We start from the raw sequence: 25983 nt of genomic DNA, 5'->3' as shown, positions 1-25983 counted from the left end.
GGCGGCGTGTGACGTCACGCCTCCGCCCCCGTGTGACGTCACGCTCTGCCCCTCAATGCAAGCCTATGGGAGGGGGCATGACACACGTGGTCGCCGGTTATCAGGCCCGGAGCGAACATGCTCCGGGGACTGATTTTAACTGGGGTGCTGCGTGCAAGATCACGGGGGTCCCCAGCGGCGGGACCCCCGCGATCAGGCATCTTATCCCCTATCCTTTGGATAGGGGATAAGATGTCTAAGCGCCGGAGTACCCCTTTAATTGGTGCTAATACCCATACTCTGTGCTCAGATTAATTCCTCATGCATCCCAGAGGGCACCACTGTGTGTGCGGTGTTGAGTTTTATCTTTGTTTTATCTAAGTCCAGTATCTTGACAATCCTCCTAACTGAGTAGATTCCAGTGTTTCATTACTGTTGCTGTGCCTTGTAATAATTACACTTTCACCTGGCAATACTCTTTTAATTCATCATGGATTCTGTCTAAAATGACTCAGTGTGCACATACTCAGGCACCTTTCACACTATGGGGGAGATTTATCAAAACCAGTGCAAAGGAAAAATTGCCCAGTTGCCCATAGCAACAAATCAGATTTTTTCTTTCATTTTGCAGAGGCCTTGTTAAAAATGAAAGAAGCGATCTGATTGGTTGCTATGAGCAACTGGGCAACTTTTCCTCTGGACAGGTTTTGATAAATCTCCCCCACTTTATGTTGCTCCATTTTAACCCCTTAAGGACCAGGGGGTTTTCCGTTTTTGCACTTTTGTTTTTTCCTCCTTACCTTTAAAAAATCATAACTCTTTCAATTTTGCACCAAAAAAATCCACATGATGGCTTATTTTTTGCGCCACCAATTCTACTTTGTAATTACATCAGTCATTTTACCCAAAAATCTACGGCGAAACGAAAAAAAAAAATCATTGTGAGACAAAATTGAAAAACCCCCGCAATTTTGTAACTTTTGGGGGCTTCCGTTTCAACGCAGTAAATTTTTTGGTAAAAATTACACATTCTCTTTATTCTGTAGGTCCATACGATAAAATGATACCCTACTTATATTGGTTTGATTTTGTCGTACTTCTGAAAAAAATCATAACTACATGCAGGAAAATTTATACATTTAAAATTGTCATCTTCTGACCCCTAAAACTTTTTTTTACTGCATATGGGGCGGTATGAGGGCTCATTTTTTGCTCCGTGATGTATTGATCCGACTTGTTGATCACTTTTTATTTATTTTTTCATGATATAAAAAGTGACCAAAAAGACACTATTTTGGACTTTGGAATTTTTTTGCATGTACTCCATTGACCGTGCGGTTTAATTAACAATATATTTTTATAATTCGGACATTTCCACACACGGCGATACCACATATGTTTATTATTATTTTGATTTACACAGTTTTTTTTAAATAGGAAAAGGGGGGTGATTCAAACTTTTATTAGGGGAGGTGTTAAATGATCTTTATTCACTTTTTTTTTTTCACTTTTTTTTTTGCAGTGTTATAGCTCCCATAGGGACCTACAACACTGCACACACTGATCTTTTACATTGATCAGTTGTTTCTCATAGGAAACCAGTGATCGATGATTCTGCTGCTTGACTGCTCATGCCTAGATCTCAGGCACTGAGCAGTCATTCGGCGATCGGACACCAGGAGGCAAGGTAGGAGACCCTTCTTGTGTCTAACAGCTGTTTGGGACGCCGCAATTTCGCCGCAGCGATCACGAACAGCTCCCTGAGCTAGACGGCATGGTTTCCCTTTCACTTTAGACGCGCCGTTCAACTTTGGCTGTTACAAAATCCCATTCAAGTCTAGGGGATTTTTTGATTATCCGTTATCACCGTTATGAATAACGGACGTTATTTGTGATGAGAGAAAAATTAGTGCATGTAACATTATTTCTCTCTATCACAAATAACGTCCGTTATTCATAGCGAGCTATAACGGGTGATAATGGATAATCCAAAAATCCCGTAGACTTGAATGGGATTTAGTAACGGCCGTTTAACGGCCCTTTTTAAGGGTTTTCTTAACGGGACATTATAACAGGTCTTTAAAACGGAGCAACATATAGTGTGAAAGGAGCCTAAGACGTCTGCTCCGCACCACCTAGGAGTCTCTCCTTCTACTGGTTATAGGGACATATAGAGACATGCTATAGACTTCCCCTCCTCCTTCCTGCTTCATTTTCAAGAAGCTTCATACCAGCAGGAAGCAGCATCACGCAGTGACACTTTACTAAGTTTTCCACCAGCAGACTACCTTGGCACCGCTTTACTTCCTAACTCAAATTCACTGCAGCTCCTATAGCATAAAGACCTCTTCGGTGCTCACATTAAGAAAGGTAACAATAATCCAACACATAGCACATTGAAAGAATGGATCACTCACCCAGTCTCTTATTTCACATAACAAGTATACATGCGGGAGAGAGGACAGGAGCGGTGATGTGGGGGAGTGGTTGGGCGACGGTCCCTATTGCCCCTAGGGGCCTGACAAAGGGCCAAGTGCGCGATGCAGACCATCGCCCAACCACTCCCCCACATCACCGCTCCTGTCCACTCTCCCGCATGTATACTTGTAATGTGAAATAAGAGACTGGGTGATGAGTGCTCCATTCTTTCTATGTGCTATGTGTTGGATTATTGACACAATACTAAGGATAACCACTGTTTTTTAAATTCTATTTAAAATGTATTATTGTTCGCTATGGCTGAAGGCAGACACATTTATTTCTTCAGAAAATGTGATTAGGTGGTGTTGGATTATTTTGGCTGTGGTCAGCTGAAAATAGAAATGTATTGCATGATGGACTAAATTTGGCATATCAGTGGCCACTGTGTGCATGCTCACTGTGTTTTTACAAAAACAACCCAAAACAATCCCACTGATAATATGTGGTCTACCGTTACTGCACTGCAACCACATTATTTGCTTTCACTCTAAGGGTATATTCACACTACAGAATTTCCGTGCACTTGTTTCCGGAATTGTGCTCCGGAATTCCGCTGTGTGAACTCTAACATAGTTCTGAATGTGTCTTTTGCGGACCATTCTGCAGCAGAGAATTTTGATGCTTAAATTGATCCGCCGAAAAGTTGAACCTGTTTATTCTTTCAACTGTTTTACACTTATACTGCATAGCCTTCAATGTGATGGTGCAGGTCCGCGTGGTCCTACCATCAAAGGATTTTGACAGCAATGGCCAGATGGAATCTCCGAGCTGAATTATTGATTAGAATTCGAAGAGCGGAGATTCCTCAGTGTGAACAAACTCTAGTATAGAGGAGAAAAAGGTATTACTGTTTTCACACTCCCAGCCCTACCATTCCTCAGGGCACCATTGCAGCTGAATTGCCTGCCCTAGTGTATTGGCTTCTCTGTATAATTTTCATCTGATCCATAATAATATAGACGAGCATGAAATTTGATCTTGCGTTGTGGTCTAACCAGTGTATATTACTTTTAACACAATTAAAAAATAATGATGCTGTCTCAGAAGAGTCTAATCTTATTAACAAGCAGCTTACTTATGGTAATAGAAAAGGACGCTGTAAGAATTATGTTTCAGGTAGTGACTATGCAGAAAGAGAACAGAATGGAAATCAAAGTCTTATATAATAGAAAAATATCACATGGGCAACTGGTCAACCTACACAGGTTTTGATAAATCTCCCCCATCTAAGTGTGATCTGTCATATTAATATAACATTCAACTATTCAAGCTATGGGTGTTACTATTGCTTTCAAAATTATCTTAGGCTTTACTAAAACTGGAGAAAATTATGTGGAGCATGCAGTGTGCCCCACCCATTTCACTCTTTTCTTTAATGACCCCTAATGTTTCTCTAACAGTGTTTGTAGAGAAACTCTTAGCTACCCCTTGAGCTCCAGTTAAAAATTGCCTTTCTAGAGTGTCTGGCACAGATACAGTAAAATCTCCTTTAGTGGACACCTCCCAATAAGGGACACCTCTTTCCCCGACAGAGTCCTATAAGACTTAATGTATTTGCACCCTCCGAATAGGGGACACTCCCAATAGTGGATGCGGACACACCCAACAGGGGACAAAACATTCTCAATAGGGGACAAAACACACCCAACAGGGGACAAAATGCTCCCAATAGGGGACAACCAGGATTATGTGCCAGCCCTACCTTGTACACAGGGCTGCTCTCAGGCGGGTACAGCCAATACCCAAGTAAGGGGCCCAGGCTCCCCAGCACAGTAGCAGAAGACCACTGTTTAAACAGTGGTCTTCTGCTTCTGTAGGTCCGCCGGCCACATAATTTGCCCTCCCCGATCCCCCTGTGCCAAATCATCTCCCCCATTATAACACCCTGTGCTACATAATTTCCCCTTGATTCTCCCTGTCAGTCCCCACAGTCGCTGCTGCTGCTCTTAGTAAATGCAGTGTAGAGGACGTCAGGAGGACGTCAATCCCGCTAAGAGCATATGCACCTGAGCCTGCTGACCAGGAAAGAAGAACAACAGGCGGAGGAGGGAAGGGTAAAAGTGATGTGTCACAAGGGGAACAGGGGGAATAAAGTGGCACAGGTAGATAAAGGGTGAATGAAATGGCACAGGAAGAAGAAATGGCACAGGGAGTGGTAAAGAGGGGGTAATGAATTTACACAGAGGGTACTAAAGGGGGAATGAAATGGCACAGGGGAGGATCAAGGGGAAATTATATGGCACAGGGGGGAAGGGGGATGATTTGGCACAGGGCACAGGGAGAATAAAGTGGCACAGGGTATAAATGGGGAATGAAATGGAACAGAAGGGTTCAAAGGGGGAAGAATTAAGTGGCATTGGAGTGACCAAGAGGGGGAATTCAACAGCACTGGGAAATTCTACTGTAACATTGCTTTTTATCGTGTTTTATAGGTAATTACTCTCTGGAGTGAGTACAGTACAGTATTCCGTCATATAGAAATAATTTTGAGCATTTTTCCCTGTAGGGAACATCTCTCAATAGTGGACACTTGTTTTTTCTCCGTGAGTGTCCCCTATTGGGAGATTCTACTACATAGAGAACCTTCCACCTTAAACACCACAAGTTCCAGCCATTGATGTTCACCTAAATGCTTACCTGTTGCAGTAGGCTTTTTCACAGTGCCTATCACACATCACACGTGACACTGACATCACAAAACAAATTGCCCTACATTAAGGATTGCCCTACATTAAGAGGGAATCTGTATCAATTTAATTTTTTAAGGGAAAATACAAGGGAAAAGTAAACAAAAAATAAAATGGTGCAGCTGTCAATGAACCCTGAGGCCCCACCGTCACAAAGGAACAATTAATCGCTTAAAGTGAACCCTATGGGGCCCTTTAGTTTCCTGTTCATCAAATTTCTCTAGGTTTCATATAATCTATAATAGTCCTCCACTGTCACTCACAGCATTTCCTTTTTTCATGCTTTAGTCATACTTTGCGTCCTCATTTTGTGCTACCCTTATTTTCTTGCACTAACCCTTCACAGTAGATTAGATTAAATAATTGTCTTGACTTTTATTCTTAGAATTAAATATAAACCCGTAAGTATACTTTAATAGTCAGCATAAGGGATTATTATATGCTTACTTATATGTAAATATAAGTTGTAATGAATGGATGCCAAACAGCATCCTTGGGTAATGCATTGGGCACATATTATACTTTTCCCATGTATGCACTACTTGTAGAATAAGAGGAACTTACTGTCTGGAATTTAGATTTTACTGAATAGATGCTAAGAGGGGACTCTAGGCAGCACATTGGGTGCTTACCAGGCATCTCTGACATGTGGGCTGTGTAAAGACCTATACACAATGGGGAACTTTTAGGTAACATGCTCTAAACACAGAGAATGTTATACCAAGTTACAGAATTCAATCAATGTCCTTCATGTCCATCACTGTGGACTTTTCCTGCGCATGGTATTTTTGGAGTAAGTTAAATGTAAAAGTAGAGGAAATGTGTTTATTATATCTCCACATGTAAAATTTGTAATTCAGAAGTAAAGGAAACTATGTTTTTGGCAATTCATAACTATTATTGTACTGAGGATTTGTTTCCAATATACAAAATGATCATTGACTGTGTCTGTTACTCATACACATGCTTGGAAAAGTGTGCTACTTCCAAAACGTTGCCTTTTGAATTTATTTATTGAATTATTGAAATTATTTTTTATTAGCTAATTTTTAAAGAACTGTTGTAGTTTTTCTCCTTGTTTAGCTATTGTGTGAGACATACTGTGCAGTGGTCTTAAAAATAAAAATATCTGAAATGTCCTACAAATGCACAGCACAAGAAAACCATGTATTATGCCAATCTGTGTATCTGCCAACTGGTTAAACAAGGATGGCAATCCAGTTCTTGTTTCTGTGGACAACTTACCTAAAATTCGCAGACATTGTTTTTTTGAGACAAATTAGAAAACCAACAGAAAGAAACAGAAAGATTATAAATTACACATATTCAAAGGTCAATATACCGATATGAATTTATTACCATTACCAATTTCCCATTCATGGGAAAGACTGAGGAAGAGTGAGAACTAACCGATGCACTTTGGGGATAGCCTTCCCATAGTATAAGACACAGGCTGTGACCTGAAAAAGTCATAACTCTAAGTGACTAAGGGGGAATCATGAGTGCCCTTTAAGCACTATGTTGCAGCAGCCAAACTTCACATTTATTATTGTTGTATACAGAAATACTGGCAAGCTTGTTGAAATGCGTAGCAAAGAATTTTTGTCTAAGCTGCATTATTTTCTCTTACAAGTGGCCTATCTCACCATTTGAAGGATGGACCTTTTATCCTGACTTTTATCCTGTTTAGCACATTAGAAGAGGAATATTTTTGTAAAGACTTCTGGGCATATTTGTGTTAAAGAGGGGCATTTAAATATTTAAGAACAACTAGTAGACATTCATTTTCTCATTTTAAACAAGAAAAGGTGTAAAGAATGTGTGCAGCCAAGCTGTTAAAAGACATTCAAATGAAATCCTTTCAATAAGTATATGTTATTCTTATAGCTGGCACAAACAACATCTGACCCATCAAATAGTTCCAAATGCACAAAATGTATTAACAAGCAGGCAATCCATGTGGAGCCAGTGTCATCAGCCACTTTTTCATATTTTATTAGAACAAAATATGGCATTTATAAAACAAAATGTTGGTCATTCACTTTACAAGAAGTTTACAAAAACTATTTTTTTTAAATGGGCACTGTCAGAATCAAAAACATTTTATATGTTATACATCTTGGCAGAACATCAACCTTTCTAATATACATTATGTTTCAAAAAAGACCAGTAGGGGTCACAATCCTGTCTGGCAGTATCATCTTTGCCCCAGCTGGAGCACAGATGTGGCAAAGTCTAGAAACTACTCTCTGCTTGCTCCTGTCCTATCTATCCCTCCTATCTATCAGACTCCTATCTGGAAACAGAGAGGAGGGGTTGCAGAGCAGCCTGCAGTGATTGGATGAAGAGACCCAGCAGAGCACAGCACACTCAGGGAGGAAGTGAAAGCATGGTAATTGAGGACAGGCTTAGTGTTTGCCTCAAACATGCCCCTTCCTGAGCAGTGGATGTCAAAATGAATGAGCAGCAGAATGGAGCCAAACGTAGAAGCTGAACACATAAAAAACTATATGTAAAGCATCTACATGACCTTGTGAGTAACATATATAAGCATTTTTCTGTGATATAATAAGTACATTTTAATAAATAAGAGTCCCAAAAAATATTTTACCAGGAATACCATACAGAGTTTAGTTAGGGACTATGGAGAATAAACTGAACCTGGTTGGCTAAGTTAGCACACATGATGTATTTTTTTTCCTCTTTGGGTGATAATTTTTTTTTAACTGACTATAAATGATTACTAAATTACCAATTTTACACAAAATACCACTGACATTACTCATTCAATTTCAATAACTGTATGTATTATTTTTGTATTTCATGTCATGATTTACTCATGTAAAGTATCATGTGTGGTATCTGACAACATAATACCATACAAAAGACAAGAATAATGCCAAAATGCTATCAATATTGACGTCAGTAACAGTGAATGCAATTGGCTATCATGTATTATTCAAGTAACTGGTAACATGAGTCATTCCAGGGACACAGCTCAAGATCATAATGTCTTATTATATGACACACTGACCATACAACAAATAACATTACCAAAGCGTATAAATGGGAATACTCTTTGTCAAAAATGAATTATATTTAACATCAATATTTCATTTCCATGTATTTTTCTAGACTTTATTCAGTCTTCGCGGAAAAGCTATTTTTAAACAATTGTGTAAATATTCTCAACTTCCCAAGGTGTCATGATGGCTCAAAATATTATGAGCATTATTAATGCCCTCTACTGCGTTAGTTGCCATAATCATAGTATTACATATAAATACATACTTACATAGTTGACAAGGTTACAAAAAGAAGATCCAGGTCCATCAAGTCTAAGCAATAATCCTTGATGAAATATTCTTACCAATTCCAGATATGGCAATCAGGATAAATCCTTCAATCAATGCTCCATCTCCAGAAACCTTAATCCATAACATAGTATAATATTTTGAACAAAGAGAGTTCCAAAGTGTTACTGCTTCTACAGTAAACAGTCACTGTCTATGATGACAGTGAAATCTTCTTTCCTCTAGACTAAATAATGTCCCCTTGTCAAGGTCACATGCTTAGGTGAGATCACTAGAAACATGTGTATGCACATTGTTATTAGATCACCCCAAAAAGTTTTTTCCCCAAACTGAATAAATATTCCAAATTTGATAACCTGTCATGGTGCGGCGGTCCACCCATGTCTTTAAATACCTTGATTGCCCTTGTCTACACAAGCTCCAGGTCAGCTATGCTGTTCTACATGAGGTTGTATTGCAGGCCAACTAGGTGTGTGGTCACATGGCAGAGTGGTATAGCTAACCTGATGTTCCCTTGTGAACCAAAGTAAGCGTATGTCAAAGGAGATGTCCCCATAGTGTGGAGTACAGGAATGATAGCTCCGGACACTTGTGTAATGGGGAAACTAACTGAGCGTTCTTTGCAAATTAAGAAAGATACAGGGGGAGATTTATCAAAACCTGTCCAGAGGAAAAGTTGCCCAGTTGCCCATAGCAACCAATCAGCTCACTTCTTTAATTTTTAACAAGGCCTCTGCAAAATCAAAGAAGCGATCTGATTGGTTGCTATGGGCAACTGGGCAACTTTTCCTTTGCACAGGTTTTGATAAATCTCTCCCAACAGTCTTTTTTTTTTTTTTAGCACAGAGTACTATGTTACATGGTTTAGGCCAATAAGTGAGTAGTGGATCACTGTCTGTTTTATAGTTGCTTTTACAGCAGATATACTGGCTGGAAAGTCTATAGTGTGTTGTACATGTTCGTGAAGTTATTACTGTAATGCCGTGGCAAACAAGATACAGTCCAATTAGATCAGACTGTGAAAGGCCTACACACACATTGGGCCACATTTACTAAGAGTGTAGGGTTTTTACTAGTGGGAAAGGTTGTTTCAGACTTGCAGGATGCAGGATTCCTCTCTATTTACTATTGGGAAAAGTCTGGAACATTTTCTGGCCAGCTTTTTCTAGGTGGATATTTCCAGTCATTTATCCACACAATTTTCTTTGAATTCAATAGTAAATCGGTCAGGTTGTGAAACCACACCCCCTTTTGGACCGGCCACGCTCCCTTTGCGACAGCCCCTTTTTCGGCTTTTCACAGCGCAATGTTGGGTTTGTCGGATTTTCCATGCGCAGACTCTCGCACACTGGCGCAGACTGGCGCAGACATGTCGCAGACACCTCGCCAAAATAATCTGACAAAAACTGGTCGGTTTCAGCTTAGTAAATGAGGCCCATTGTCTTACTGTTGTGCACATTTTTGTACGTTTTGCTCACAGGTTAGCAACATGATTCTCTATATACAGGGTGTACGCTGAAGGACGATACCTTCACAGTGTGTAATGGTGATGACTTTCTAGGCAAAAGCCTTCAAACTCTGTACAGTGCCATGATCGCCGAAACATGGCTCAGATATTTCTCAGATGTAATGGAAATTGCAACTGGTACAGGACCTGTGACTTGCTTGAAGAAGGTTTTGACTTGAAGAGAATACAGAACATTTAAGAGGTTTGAATTTGTCCCAGGAGGTACCCTTAACTAGGGGTTCTCTCTCTCTCTTCTGGCCTAAACTTTACTAGACCTAGAAGAAGCATTCTAGATGAGGTGTATTTCTGCCTAGCAGGAGCTAGGAAACATGTTACTCTGACAAAATCCAGCCCTCTGGGTTAAGGACGCTGGACTAGGAACTCATTCCACAGCCTTTGTATGAAACTTCTGCCTAGAAGCTTAGCTGGGGAATGTATCATGTGACCAATGGTACAATACGTAAATTGTAATTGTGAGACCTCAGTGTATGCTATTATGGCAATGTTATGTACAAAACAGTGATGAAGGTCAATTCACAGTACCTCATACAATTATAAAGATTTGTAAATTACTTCTATTTAAAAATCTTAAGCCTTCTTGTACTTAACAAAATAAACACCACCAGTGTGTAGAAGGTGCCTTACAGTTTAACTTTTAATAATCCTCTCTAAAACACCAACTTAGGATGTGCTTCCAAAGTGCCAAGAGATATAAATACAACGTCCAAAAGATAATAGCTGCTAAAATGCCAATAAAAATACTAGTTAGCCCGGAGTGCAATGTTGGTCCTACATTGCACACCGGATTACTCAGTATTTTTATTGGAATTTTAGCAGCTATTATCTTTTGGATGTTATATTTATAACTCTTGGCACTTTGTAAGCACATCCTTAGTTCGTGTTTTAGACAGAATTATTAAAAGTTTAATTTTAAAGCACCTTCTTCACACTCGTGTTGGTTAGCTGGTGTTTATTTAGTTTTTCTGCTAGGAAGTCTTGTGGAGATATCGGTTATGTGTAGGACCACTATTTGATTGTATGTCTGGGGGCCTTCCAGTACTTATCAGCTGCTATATGATCTAGACTAAGTTGTATAGTTCTTTCCAGTCTGACCTCAGTGCTCTCTGCTGCCACCTCTGTATTTGTCAGGAATTGTCTAGAGCTGCATATGTTTTAATATTTTGCACTACATTGTGGGCACTTAACACCACTAAAAAATGTGCCTTTTAAGAACAAACTAGCATAAACCTTGAGTTTGGATTTGCATGACTTTTCAACAGATATCACTTTTGGCAAGTATGATAGTGATAAATCTAAGGAATATTCTACATATTCACTCTGGCCCTGATTTACTAAGAGTGGAGTGGAGGTTTTGTTGCGTTTTTTGCTGTTCCGACCTTTTTTTCCCCATGGTATTTACTAATTTACTCCGCTTTTGGAAACTTTATACTGTACATGCTTTAAAGTGTAGGTTTTTTCCCCCAGAAAATTCACATGATTTTCACAGTTGTTTTCAGAAAAGACGAGTGATTTTGGATGGAATGTAGGGAACACTCCCCTTTTCCCAAAAACCACGCCCATTTTGTATTTTTTTTCCCCCCACTCTGACTGATTCTGATTCTGTCAGGATTTTTCTGTCGCACATTCTGTCCCATGGTCCTTGCAACAGAATTTAGGTGCTAAACTCTACAAAAAGAGTAGGAATCCTGTTAGTAAATGAGGGCCTCTATGTCCTAGCAGCATTAAAATAGCTGTTTACATGAATATGCTGTACAGACTGTATATATTCCTGAGCTCAGCACCTCCCTCTCTATCATATGATGTCCATTAGACCCATAGAGACATGACAGATGTTTAAATGAAGTAATGAATTCATCAAATGCATAACATATTAACATTACTTCAATTATTTTACCTGTATATATGTTTGTAATAATTTATATATTTGATTTTGAACAGGTGGAGTAATACTATCATTTACAGTCTCCATTGCCATTGGATTGATAATTGGAGGCATAATATGGATTCTACTCACATGCCTGTCCCGCCGTCGTGCCAGTGCAGCTATTTCCCCAAGAATGACCAGCTCATCAAGTCGTCGTCCTAGAACTTCTTCTCAAAACCATGCATTGAACAGATCTGGGTTTTATCGCAACAGTACTTGTGAACGTAGAAGCAACCTCAGCTTAGCCAGCCTGACTTTTCAACGGCAGACTTCCCAAGAGCAGCCTGATCCATTCACAAGAAAAAATAGCTTTAGAGCATCCACTTTTCATCCATTCTTGCAATCTCCTCCACTTGCAGTTGAAGCTGAGAGTCAACTTGTCACTCTACCTCGGGCCAACAGCACGTCACCAACAACTAGCCCCACTGGCAACTTTGGCCGTCCAGACTTTCACTGGTCTAGTAACAGCCTACGTCTTGGCCACTCAACTCACACACCTCCTCCAGCCTATGAGAGTATCATCAAAGCTTTTCCTGATCCTTGAAAACTGTTGGGTTGAGCAGTTACTGTAAAGGAATTTGGGAAACAGTATACTCGCACAGAAGAACTCTTATTTCCCTAGAGTTCAGTACACTAATAGTTCAAAGCCAAGTATACCAAATTGTACAAAAAAGTTTGGTTGGTTTTATAAGCCAATGTTGGGTCAATATTTGACTCATTCTATAAATTGGGCAGTGTAAATCTACTATGTACATGGACACTGAATAACCAATATATTACTTGCAGCTGCTTATTTGAGTGGTTTTGTTTCTTCACATAACTATTTGTATCACATACTCTAAGTCTTAACTTTTTATTTTATATTTCTTCATGCATATCAAACACTGTTTTTGTTGCTAAATTTGTTTGATTTTCACATTTCCATGTTATTTTTGCTAGAAATGTTTAAATGTACGCATTATATTTTATTTTTATAATACTTTAGAAGGCCTTTACATCTATTTGCAAAATTTTTCTTCATTTAATATACAACCGCTGGCAAAACCTATGATATCCACATACTAAGAGGATGGTCACCCAGCTTTTTAATTTCTTTACAAACACACAAATCATAAATATGACAAAAAACAATGTTTGTTTAATACCCGGACATTCTGGCTTTCTGAACTTTCTCCAAATGAAGAAAAAAATGTTTTATTCAAATTAATGACATATAATTTTTTTAGATCAAGCAGAGAAAAAAAATCACTACAACCCCACATTAGTGGTGATATGCAATAGTTTTCTTCAGGCATCATTTTTATATATTTCATTAGAATGACACGAGACAAAAGTTGCAGCATGATGTCCTTGGCAGATTTATGATTTATCACTGAATACTACTTTCATCCATTCCTCCACACTCCTTGATTGTTTCTCTTTAGCCCAGTGTAACATGTTTTTTTCTGTTCAGGTGCTAGTGCTAGTTTATGTTTGACTTTTCTATATGTACCGTATATACTCGAGTATAAGCCGACCCGAGTATAAGCCGAGACCCCTAATTTCAACCCAAAATCCCAGGAAAAGTTATTGACTCGAGTATAAGCCTAGGGTGGGAAATACCTCATCCCCCCTGTCATCATCCAGACCCGTCATTAACATCCTCATCATCATCCCCTTGTCATCATCCCACACATCCCCCCTTCATCATCCCCTTATCATCCCACACATCCCCCCTTCATCATCCCCTTATCATCCCACACATCCCCCCTTCATCATCCCCTTATCATCCCACACATCCCCCCTTCATCATCCCCTTATCATCCCGCACATCCCCCCTTCATCATCCCCTTATCATCCCACACATCCCCACACATCCCCCCTTCATCATCCCCTTGTAATCATCCCACACCCCCCCTTCATCATCCCCACCCCCCTTCATCATCCTCTTCTCATCATTCGCCCTCAGTGGTCTTCAACCTGCGGACCTCCAGAGGTTTCAAAACTACAACTCCCAGCAAGCCCGGGCAGCCATCGGCTGTCCGGGCTTGCTGGGAGTTGTAGTTTTGAAACCTCCGGAGGTCCGCAGGTTGAAGACCACTGCGGCCTTCAACATCATCCAGCCCCCTCTCACCCCCTTTAGTTCTGAGTACTCACCTCCGCTCGGCGCTGGTCCGGTCCTGCAGGACTGTCCGGAGAGGAGGTGGTCCGGTGAGGAGGTGGTCCGGGCTGCTATCTTCACCGGGGGCGCCTCTTCTCCGCGCTTCCGGCCCGGAATAGAGGCGTTGCCTTGACAATGACGCAGAAGTACGTTGGCAATGAACGCACCTCTGCGTCGTTGTCACGGCAACGTGACTATTCTGAGGCCGGGCCCGAAGCGCTTAGAAGAGGCCTCCCCGGTGAAGATAGCAGCCCGGAACCACTATCCCACCGGACCACCTCCTCACCGGACAGTCCTGCAAGACCGGACCAGCGCCGAGCGGAGGTGAGTATTCAGAACTAAAGGGAGTGAGAGGGGGCTGGATGATGTTGAAGGCCGCAGTGGTCTTCAACCTGCGGACCTCCGGAGGTTTCAAAACTACAACTCCCAGCAAGCCCGGACAGCCGATGGCTGCCCGGGCTTGCTGGGAGATGTAGTTTTGTAACCTCTGGAAGTCCGCAGGTTGAAGACCACTGCGGGTGGGGGAGTTCACTCGAGTATAAGCCGAGGGGGGTGTTTTCAGCACGAAAAATTGTGCTGAAAAACTCGGCTTATACTCGAGTATATACGGTAAATCCTATTTTGCTCAACCCGTTTCTTAAAGAGATTTTCCAGGAAAAAACTATTAATACACAGGATAGGAACTGGAAACAGCTGTCTCTGTACTCTTTGTAACAGCAGCCTTCTAGTAAATCTGTAACATCTTTAGGTGTTTGTGCCACATTCTAAAATTTTTATTATTTGATTGTTGATTTTCACTAAAACTTAGAGCTGCTCTTAATTAGAAAATGTAGTTTTTTATTATTTCCATTCCTTACAATGACTCCTATTTCTACCCATTTCTTTTTCATCTGTTTTGTTGTGCATGCCTATTTATATTTCTTTATTTTTACTGCCATGTACAGGGGCAACAATCACCAATATGTTGTGTGCAGCTGCTTGCTTGCTGTCATTCAGCAGACAGAGAAACTGACATGAACTTATCCCATTGATGTCAATGGGTCATTTTTGTCATCAATTTATCTCAGTTTTCTTCATTTCCGTTTGCAGTCAGTCTTTTTTTTTTTTTTTTTGGTTGATGAAAAACCGTGGCATGCACACTTTTTTTGTTCAGCCGAAAAAACAGGACTACAGATGGAACTCTAATGTACTGATGGAAACGGATTGAAAAACTAATGCAAACTGATAAAATCGTTCCATTTTGTTAACTGGAACACGCAATTTGAATCAATTTACATCAGTTTATCATCCATAATTCAAAATATCCTGATCCTTTCAACCACATAAACTCACCATGACTGAACAGATCATAAACTCTGATATGAAACTTTTTGGTACCAATCAACCACGGTAACATTTACTAAATTTATCTTGTCATTTTAAGGCTGTAAATTCTTCATTGGTCCACCTCTGTGTTTTCCTTTGATAACTTTCCCATTTTGTTCGTAATTGCACTTGCACCAGATTTTATACACAATTGACTGTGAAGCACCAAAATATTTTGCCATACATAATCTGTTCCATTGTTTTAACTGACAACTCTCTTGTTGGAAACATGTTTAATTGCAGAATAATGCACATTTTGAACATTTGGCAGTATTATTTTATAAATACAAATTACAAGGTGACTACGGCTCATTTCTTTGACCTGTTTTCAGAAACAAATGCCACTGATTAAAATATCTGACTTTTATTGGAGTGATGTATGTTTACACATCCAAAAGGTTCAGCTATTAAATATTGTTTTGTGTCATATCTGTGATTTATGTGTTTCCCACAAACAAAATATCTTGGTGAACATATTCTAATTGTTGTCATTCTGTAATTTTAGGGGATATGAAAGGAAATCAGTACTTAGAGGGAAACTCTGCTACTTAAAAACTTATTCCCTATTCAGAGGATAGAGGATAAGTGTCTGATCATGTGCAACCAACCACCAGGACCCACACGATCTCCTGCCCTGCGCATGGCTCTACCCATACATGAAACAATCTCCACTCTATGCAGGTAGCTGTGTCCACCACCGCATGGAGCATGGAGGGAGCATGTTGGCCACTGCTCCATGGCTGCTCTGTGCATGGAGAGAGCGAGGGCACTATTCAGGAAATCTTGAAGGGTCCCAGCGGTCAGATCCCCTGCAATAAGATACTTATCCCCTATCCTGTAGATAGGGGATATGTTGTTAAAAGGGTACTCCCCTGGGGAAAAAAAATTAATCAACTGGTGCCAGAAAGATAAATAGATTTGTAAATTACTTCTATTAAAAAATCTTATTCCTTTCTGTATTTATCAGCTGTTGTATTCTGCACAGGAAGTTCTTTGCTTTTTGAATTTCCTTTCTGTGCTCTCTGCTGACATCTCTGTCAATTTTAGGAACTGTCCGGAGCAGGATAGGTTTGCTATGGGGATTTGCTCCTACTCCGCCCAGTTCCTAAAATGGACAGAGGTGTCAGCAGAGAGCACTGTGGTCAGACAGAAAGGAAATTCAAAAAGAAAATAACATCCTGTGGAGCGTACTACAGCTGATAAGTACAGGATTTTTTTTTATAGAAGTAATTTACAAATCTAATAAAAATATATATTGGAGAGGCTCTTGTCTATCTAACTATCAAAATGACCTGGGCTACCCAATCTGACGCTTATACCCACAGTGTCTACAACATAAAATATACCATAAAAAATATTGGGGCTCAAGGTCAAAGATATAGGTCCACAAATGGATTAAATAATTAATTGAATACAAATATGTGCTATAATACCTGGAACTCACAGGGCCCTTGTGAGTGACCAGGAACAATATATTAGTATAATATAATAATGGTGTTATTTACAAATCTGTTTAACTTTCTGGCACCAGTTGATTTAAATAAAAAGTTGTCCAGGGGAGTACCCCTTTAAGTACCAGAGTTCCCCTTTAATATACCATTATGTTATTTTTGGTCAACCATATAAAAGGTCTTCCTAATGTTCACATAAACTTGATAGGGAAATGCAAGTTTATTGATTTTAAATGTTATATCCCCTTTTTAAGCAACAGCCATATGGTTTATCTGCCACCATAAAATTTCTCCCGTCTATATGTAACATTTCTCCCGTCTATATAGATTGTGACTGGTCCACAAAACAGAACATAAAAGTGCATGCATACACTTCAACATTTGAAAATAGAAATAAAGTATAACACTCCTGCCCCATAGAGTAAGATAAGGGTGAAACAATAAAAGGCTCTAAAATTGCTAGAAACAATGTTATGCTGTAGATTAGCCCAAAATACCTTCCCCAGATTAGCCCAGAATGCCAATCGCTGATGAACCTTAATACAGCCATAGATTTCCCATAACAGTGTGTGCTGTAGCCTCCACTATAATATAGGCAAGCCACAGTGCCATGTTGATTTTCACCATAAACAACAAATTTTCAGAAGTTAAATAGATTTTTTTTCTTAATGCCTAATACCCCTGGCTGTGCTCATCTCAGTATCTTCTACTGTGCAGCTTGAACAAGTCAGGTCATCATTTGAATGCATATCAGCTGTATGAACCAAGCAGCCAGAAAATGCAGTGCTAAGCCACGGTAACCTGTGGTTAAATCGCTTCTAGTCTAACTGCAATGTTCTAAGTCATATGGCCTCTCCTGCTACATGTACAGCAGTCTTAGGTAAGCTTGAAAAGTATTATCTATAGATGCATCTCATACTTGGAAGTACAATATTACAATAATCTATATTAAATACAATATAAACAGTTACATAGTTTGAATGGTTGAAAAAAGACAAGAGTTTACCCTATATCCCTACTGTGTCCCTATTGTGTTTATCTAGAGGAAGGCAAAAAACCCTTATGAGGCTGATGCCAATTGCCCCATATCAGGGATAAAATTCCTTCCCGACTCCAATTAGTATCAGAATAAATCCTTGGATCAACGTTCTGTCCCCACAAATCCTTCATAAATATCAAACTTCTTACAATTATATTTATTATTTTTTATCACATAAGATGCTTATATACAATGTATCTCTGTACATTTTTCTACAAAATATAATGTAAGGTTGTAACATTTAAATATGCCTTTGCCCATTTTTTACAACACAGTTATTGTAATTTCTAAATGAAATGTGTAAATATTGAGTGTAGGTGCTGTAATAAATGTGTATTAATTTGTAATAAAGATGCAAAAAAAAAATCATAAATGAATTAAGTTTCCTTTTACAAGTAAATACTTACTTTGAGGTATATTAACCCTTTCAGGACAAGGCCATTTTTCTTTTTTGAGTTTTTTTTTTCCTTCTCGCCTTCTAATAGACATAACTCTTTTATTTTTCCATCTAAAGACAAGAATGAGGACTTGATTTTTGCATCACCAATTGTACTTTGTAATGACATTATTGATTTTACCCCTTAAGGACCAAGGGCGTACAGGTACGCCCTGATGTCCTGGTACTTAAGGACCAAGGGTGTACCTGTACCTGGACTGGACTGGGATGCCTGCTAAAATCATTCAGCAGGCACCACGTGCAAACCCCTGGGGGGGGGGAGGGTCCTGAGACCCCCATGTCGGCCATGTCAGAGTGTGGCTTTGGAAGAGAGGCAGCTGTAAGAGAGTTATAAAACAGAGAGATATCTGCTGTGTGGAGTGAATCTGTGAAGCTGGAGTGACTTGTGTACTTTTATTTGCACATAGAGGGATCACTGATAGAATTTTACAGCCTTTTCACATTTTTTTCTCTACTCTAGAAGGAGGGGTAGATTTGTCACAGGTATATAAATCTTAGTTTTGGACTCAGCTCCGATCGTGTGGCTTTGGAAGAGAGGCAGCTGTAAGAGAGTTTGAAAGCAGGAGTTTGAGATCGCTGTGAGTGTTACTTGCCTTACACTGTAGAGACTTAAACTCACAAGGTCTACTGAGAATTTAATTCTAATAGTTACAGTCTGTTTTTGGCTGTTAATCTGTGAAATCCCCAAATCTATTATGGCCTCCTTGAACAGCAGTTTGAGGGTGCATATTGTTGTGCAAGATGTGTGCGAGGTGTTCATTTGGAAGCCCAGATCCTGGATCTAGAGGAGCAACTGACAACATTGAGATGCATTAACAACTTGGAGAGGAGTCTCCTGCTCACTGAGAAAGTACTCTCTGGGGTAGAGGTGGGGGAGGATAGTGGGACAGAGATGCAGGACAATCAGGCAGTTAGCTGGGTTACAGTTAGAAAACGGGGTAGAGGGAAAAGTGTCAGGGAGGCTAGTCCTGATCTGGCACACCCCAACAAGTTTGCCCGTTTGGCAGATGAGGGGGATGCCATTTCAGACCTAGCAGTACTGCAGCAAGACTCTGCCTCTGACCACCAGGGGGGTTTCAGGTACGCCCTGATGTCCTGGTACTTAAGGGAAGGAGGAGTGCAGGGCAGGCCAGACAGGTACTGGTCATGGGGGACTCAATTATTAGGGGGACAGACAGGGCGATCTGTCACAAAGACCGGGATCGTTGAACAGTGTGTTGTCTTCCTGTCATCGAGTTCAACACATTGCAGATCGGGTTGACAGGTTGCTGGGTGGAGCTGGAGATGACCCAGCAGTCATGGCACATATTGACACCAATGACAAAGTAAGAGGCAGGTGGAGTGTCCTTAAAAATGAATCAGGGACTTAGGCCGCAAGCTTAAGGCAAGGACCTCCAAGGTAATATTTTCTGAAATATTACCTGTTCCACAAGCCACACTGGAGAAGCAGCGCGAGATTAGGGAGGTAACCAAGTGGCTCAGAAGCTGGTGTAGGAAGGAGGGGTTTGGGTTCATGGAGAACTGGGCAGACTTCGCTGTCGGATACCGGCTCTACCGTAGGAATGGGCTGCACCTCAATGGGGAGGGTGCAGCTGTGCTGGGGGAGAAGATGGCTAGAAGGGTGGAGAAGTGTTTAAAATAGGGACTGGGGGAGGGAACCTACAACGTAGAGGGGGAAGATAGTGTAGATAGAGAGGAGGGACTTATGAATGTACCTGGGGGTGGAGCGGAGGGAGGGGTTAGCGGAGTTGAGCGCGCCTGCCCGGACACTGGACCGGCACACTCTGCCACTGCAGAGTTTAATTGAGTACCTTAAGATATCTACTTCATCTCCCATGCCATATTTGTCACTGGTGATTGTATCTGCATCCGATCACTGCAGTGCACCATGGGCTTTTAGTGGAGATGACTTTGTATCTTGCCATGATCTTTTTGTGACTAACCCGGATGGGTGAAACTGGCTATAATAGCTGTTAGACTATATATAACACAAGTAAGTCCTGTCAGTTCATTGGGATATGAGACTAACTCAAGATCCTTGTTACCTTGAGGTCTAGGGTGCTATCTTTTATGCATCTTTGTTGTTTATAGGTCCCCTGATGAAGTGTGAAGGACACTTATGAGATTGTCCCACACACGGAAACGCGTTGGGACAGGGACAAATATATCCCATTTACTGAGGCTAAAGTGTAAAAGAATATTGGTTGCTGTTGGATACAGCATCTGCGATGATCAGTTGGCATCGGTGTCATCGGTGTTCCAGCGGACTCCTTTGTCACCTGCCTCACCTCCTGCTGAAGAAGCTATGTAAGTTGACCACCCTCACCTGTCACAGCATGAGAGGTCCCGCTGGCGTGAGGGAATTCTTTGCCTCTATTGTGCCAATCTGGAACTTTTCCTCAAAGACTGTCCTCCTGTCCTTCTTGTCCTTGGAGAGGCGTCCCTAGGTGAGAATATCTCCTCTCCCCGTTTGTCTAGGTCAGTCCAAATCGACACCCCTTCCGGGACTTCGTTTCATGCCTCTGCTTTCTTAGACTCTGGTTCTGCATTTCATCAATGCATCCCTGGTCCACAAGCATCGTCTTCCGGTGACATGGCTCAGCAAACCCCTTTCCTTTTCTCCATCAATGGTGAAAGTTTGAACTTCGCGGTACAATTCCGCACGGATCCTCTGACGATGCACGTGGGAGTTTTACACAAAGGGAAGATCATGTTCTATGTGCTTCCTTTCTGTACTTCTTCAGTTCTCTTGGTTTTACCTTGGTTGCAACTACATGCACTGGTTCTCAATTGGCAAACTGGTGAAGTCTCTCGCTGGGGTCAAGGCTGTCAGAATCTCTGCTTATTGGCACCGCAATTGAAGAGCTCTCTTCCTTCTCCTCTGCCGGGTCTGCCCTCTCCTTATCAGGACTTTACTGATGCGTTTTGTGAGAAACAGGCCGAAAGTCTTCCTCCACATTGACCCTATGATTGTCCTATTGAGCTTCTGCCTTGTGCCACTCCTCCCCAAGGGAGAATCTACCCCCTGTCGGTGCCTGAAACGCAAGCCATGTCTCAGTATATATAAAAGAGAATCTCCAGTTCTATTCGGAAATCCTCCTCTCCTGCCAGAGCTGGATTCTTTTTTGTGGAGAAGAAGGACGGCTCTTTGCCCTTGCAATGACTACCGTGGTCTCAATAAACATTACCATCAAGAATTGGTATCTTTTAATTCTCATTTCTGAGCTCTTCCACCGTCTGCGGGGCACCAAGGTCTTCCCAAATTGGATCTGCGAGGAGCATATAATTTAATCAGGATTCGAGAAGGAGACGAATGGAAGACAGCTTTTAATACACGTGATGGGCACTTTGAGTACTTAGTGATGCAATTTGGACTCTGTAACGCCCCAGCGGTCTTCCAAGAATTTGTAAATTACATCTTCTGGGATCTTCTTTACACTTGTGTCGTGGTCTATTTAGATGACATCTTGATCTTCTCTCCCAAACTGGAGGTGCATCGCACCCATGTGCGCCAGGTCTTACGTCGCTTGCAGAATAATCATCTTTATGCCAAACTCGAGAAATGCCTCTTTGAGAAGTTGAGTCTTCCGTTCCTGGGTTACATTGTCTCTAGCCAAGGCCTCCAGATGGATCCAGTCAAGTTGTCTTCGGTACTCAATTGGCCACGACCTTCTGGCTTACGGGCCATACAGCGTTTTCTTGGATTTGCTAATTTTTATAGACAGTTCATTCCACATTTCTCCTCCTTGATTGCTCCGATTGTGGCTCTCACCAAGAAAAACAGTAATCCTAAGTCCTGGTCCCCAGAAGCAGAAGAGTCTTTTACCCATTTGAAATCTGCCTTTGCTTCTGCACCTGTTCTATCTAGACCCGATACAGAAAAGCCGTTCTTTCTTGAAGTAGATGCCTCATCCGTAGGAGCCGGTGCCATCATAACTCAAAAGATCTCCAGGGGTAAACGGTATCTTTTCTAAGACATTCTCACCTGCTGAGAGGAATTATTCTATTGGAAATTGGGAACTCTTTGCCATTAAGCTTGCCTTAGAAGAGTGGCGTCACTTATTGGAAGGATCAACTCATCCAGTCAGTATCTACACAGACCATAAAAATCTTTTATATCTTCAGTCCACACAGCAACTGAACCGACAGCAGGCCAGATGGTCCTTTTTCTTTTCCCGGTTTAATTTCTTTATTCATTTTCGACTTGCAGACAAGAATGTCAGAGCTGATGCTCTCTAGAGGTCTGAACTATACTCCTCGGCATATTGTTCCTCCTGAATAAATTATTACGGTGGCTACTGATGTTCTTCAGTAAGTTCCTCCAGGGAAGTCTTTTGTGCCTACTCTTCTGAGACGCAAAGTGTTGAGTTGGGGCCATTCTTCCTTACTAGCTGGGCAGGCTGGAGTACGGAAGGCTATTCTATTGATCACCCAACATTACTGGTGGCCGAATCTGGAGCGTGATGTTCCTGTACTACCTGTGCTCGTGACAAGACTAATCGGCTCAAGCCTCTTTTCAAGTCTTTTACTTCCTTTGCCTATCTCTGAGTGCCCTTGGCCACACAATGCTATGGACTTTGTCACCAATCTGCCTCCCTCCGGCAACAACACAGTCATTTGGGTGGTCATTGATCTTCTGTTCCACAGCTGGCAGATCAATTCCTTCGACATATCTTTAGTTTACATGGCCTATCATCTCACATTGTCTCTGATCTTGGGGTTCAGTTTGTTTTCAAATTCTGGCGTGCTTTCTGCTCTCGTCTCAAGATCAAGCTTGACTTCTCTTCTGCATACCACCCCCAGTCCAACGGTCATGTAGAGAGGGTGAATCAAATTCTTGGAGATTATCTTCGTTATTTTGTTCTGCTTGACAAGACAATTGGGCCAACCTCCTTCCCTGGGCAGAGTTTTTGTATAACCACCGGGACTCTCAAGCTACTAAAAAATATTCCCCGTTCTTTATTCACCCTCATCCTCCTCTTCTTCTACCTGTTCCTTCTGAAGTACCTGCGGTGAATATTCTGTTATGGGACTTTTCATCTATTTGGCAAGAGACTCGGCGCTCTTTAATTCTTGCATCCACCTACATGAAGTCGCAGGCTGACAAGAAGAGAAGACCGCCTTCAATCTTTTCACAGATCTTTTCAGTCTGGTTATCCACCAAGTATATTCGTTTTAAGATACCCAGCTACAAGTTGGGTCCCAGCTTCCTGGGCCCTTTCAAAGTCAATCATAAATCCTGTGTGTTTATTGACTCCACCTGCCTCCATCTCTACGTATCCAGAACTTGTTTTACGTCTCTCTCCTCAAACCCGTTATTCTTAATCATTTTTCTCATGGGATGTCTCTTCCACTCCTGTCTCTGGTTTCTCTGACATCTTCGAAGTTAAGGAGATTTTGGCAATCAAGATCGTCAGAGGAAAACGCTTTTTCTTCATGGATTGGAAGGGGTTCGGGCCTGAAGAAAGATCTTGAGAACTTGAGGAGAACATACTGGAACAAGATCTGATTCATCGGTTCCTGTGGCCCAAAAAGAGGGGGAGACCTAAGGGGGGGTACTGTTACACTTAGTGCTGTGGTCAGATTTGCTGACTGCAAGCGCTTCCCTCTCTCTGCTGCCGGCCCCGCTGCGGTTCGCATCCCGCAATGCAGACGCACCCGGCTGCCGAGTCTCCCTTCACCTCCTCGCTGCTCTGCCTCCTCTACTCTCTGTGTCCGCCTGTGCACGCGTCCCTGACTCCTAAGGCGCGTGCGCGTCGGCTCTTTAAAATTTAAAGGGCCAGTGCACCATTAATTGGTGCTAGTGTGGTTTGACCCTATATAACCCTGAATTTCTTTTAATCCTTGCCGGACCTTTGAGCCCTTATTGCATAAGAGCTTTTACTTGTGTCTTGCCTTGCCGTGTATCTGACCCCTTGCTATGTATCCTGACCTTGCTCTTGTGCCGCCTGCCTTCTGACCTCTTGCTACGTGACCTGACCTTGCTTCATTGCCGCCAGCCCTGACCTCCTGCCTGTCATAACTTCATCTGTGCCTCATCCTTCCTGTGCCACGTTATACCTCAGCTGCCTGTGGGGACGAGTCATATCAGGGATATCGACCTGGGTGCTGCCTGCCGCAGCAAGTCCATCCCGCTTTGCAGCGTGCTCTAGTCAAAACCAGCGGCACTTTAGACTCCGCTTCCTGGTACGGCCAGGATCAACCTCACTACAGCCGTTACAGTGCAAAAAAGGCTCTGGTCTTTAAAGCGTACCCGTCAGATCCAACCCCAATTTTTTTTTTTTACATATCACTCAGTGCCTAATGCTGACCATGTACATGTAATTTTTATTTGTCTAGCACCTTTATTTATTTTTTATTACACTTTTAATTTCGCTCACTAGTCTGAATTCCTCTCAAAGGGATGGGGCGTGGCCTCACTGTGCAGGTCTCCGCCCCCTCCCTCAGTATACTGTCTGCTCACATCTTCCCTAGCATTAGCAAAACTACAACTCCCAGCTTGTCCTCACTGACAGTAGCGGGACACAAGCTGACAGTGATCGGCGCTGACCGGGATAAGGACACCAACAAGGTAGTATACCTTAACCCCTTAAGGACTGAGCCCTTTTTCACCTTAAGGACTCGGCCATTTTTTGCAAATCTGACCACTGTCACTTTAAACATTAATAACTCTGGAATGCTTTTAGTTATCATTCTGATTCCGAGATTGTTTTTTTATGACATATTCTACTTTAACTTAGTGGTAAAATTTTTTGGTAACTTCCATCCTTTCTTGGTGAAAAATCCCAAAATTTTATGAAAAATGGGAACATTTTTCTAACTTTGAAGCTCTCTGCTTGTAAGGAAAATGGATATTCCAAATAATTATTTTTTTTATTCACATATACAATATGTCTACTTTATGTTTGCATCATAAAATTGATGAGTTTTTACTTTTGGAAGACACCAAAGGGCTTCAAAGTTCCGCAGCAATTTTCCAATTTTTCACAAAATTTTGAAACTCGCTTTTTTTCAGGGACCAGTTCAGGTTTGAAGTGGATTTGAAGGGTCTTCATATTAGAAATACCCCATAAATGACCACATTATAAAAACTGCACCCCCCAAAGTATTCAAAATGACATTCAGTAAGCGTTTTAACCCTTTAGGGGTTTCACAGGAATAGCAGCAAAGTGAAGGAGAAAATTCCCAATCTTCATTTTTTACACTCGCATGTTCTTGTAGACCCAATTTTTGAATTTTTGCTGCAAGGGGTAAAAAGGAGAACATTTTTACTTGTATTTGAAACCCAATTTTTCTCGAGTAAGCACATACCTCATATGTCTATGTTAATTGTTCGGCGGGCGCAGTAGAGGGCTCAGAAGGGAAGGAGCGTCAAATGGTTTTTGGGGGGCATGTCACCTTTAGGAAGCCCCTATGGTGCCAGAACAGCAAAAAACCCCACATGGCATACCATTTTGGAAACTAGACCCCTCGGGGAACGTAACAAGGGGTAATGTGAACCTTAATACCCCACAGGTGATTCACGACTTTTGCATATGTAAAAAAACAAACAAACAATTTTTACCTAAAATGCTTGGTTTCCCAAAAGTTTAACATTTTTAAAAAAGGGTAATAGCAG

General features: G+C 41.4%; 1 protein-coding gene across 1 annotated transcript in view; it reads left to right on the top strand.

The window, feature by feature from the left end:
• The window catches only part of MYCT1 (MYC target 1), a 43197-nt gene extending 29576 nt beyond the window's left edge, over nucleotides 1–13621 (top strand). The window contains exon 2 of the mRNA XM_056563359.1: nucleotides 11928–13621. Coding sequence (XP_056419334.1) covers nucleotides 11928–12457 — 530 coding nt within the window. The 3' untranslated portion in view covers nucleotides 12458–13621. The remainder of the gene's footprint in view (nucleotides 1–11927) is intronic.
• The last annotated feature ends 12362 nt before the right edge of the window (nucleotides 13622–25983 follow it).

The sequence above is a fragment of the Hyla sarda genome, chromosome 3 (assembly GCF_029499605.1).
Source record: "Hyla sarda isolate aHylSar1 chromosome 3, aHylSar1.hap1, whole genome shotgun sequence".
Classification (NCBI taxonomy): Eukaryota; Metazoa; Chordata; class Amphibia; order Anura; family Hylidae; genus Hyla; species Hyla sarda.
The sequence above is the reverse complement of the archived record's forward strand: the minus strand, read 5'-3'. Positions and strand labels throughout refer to the sequence as shown.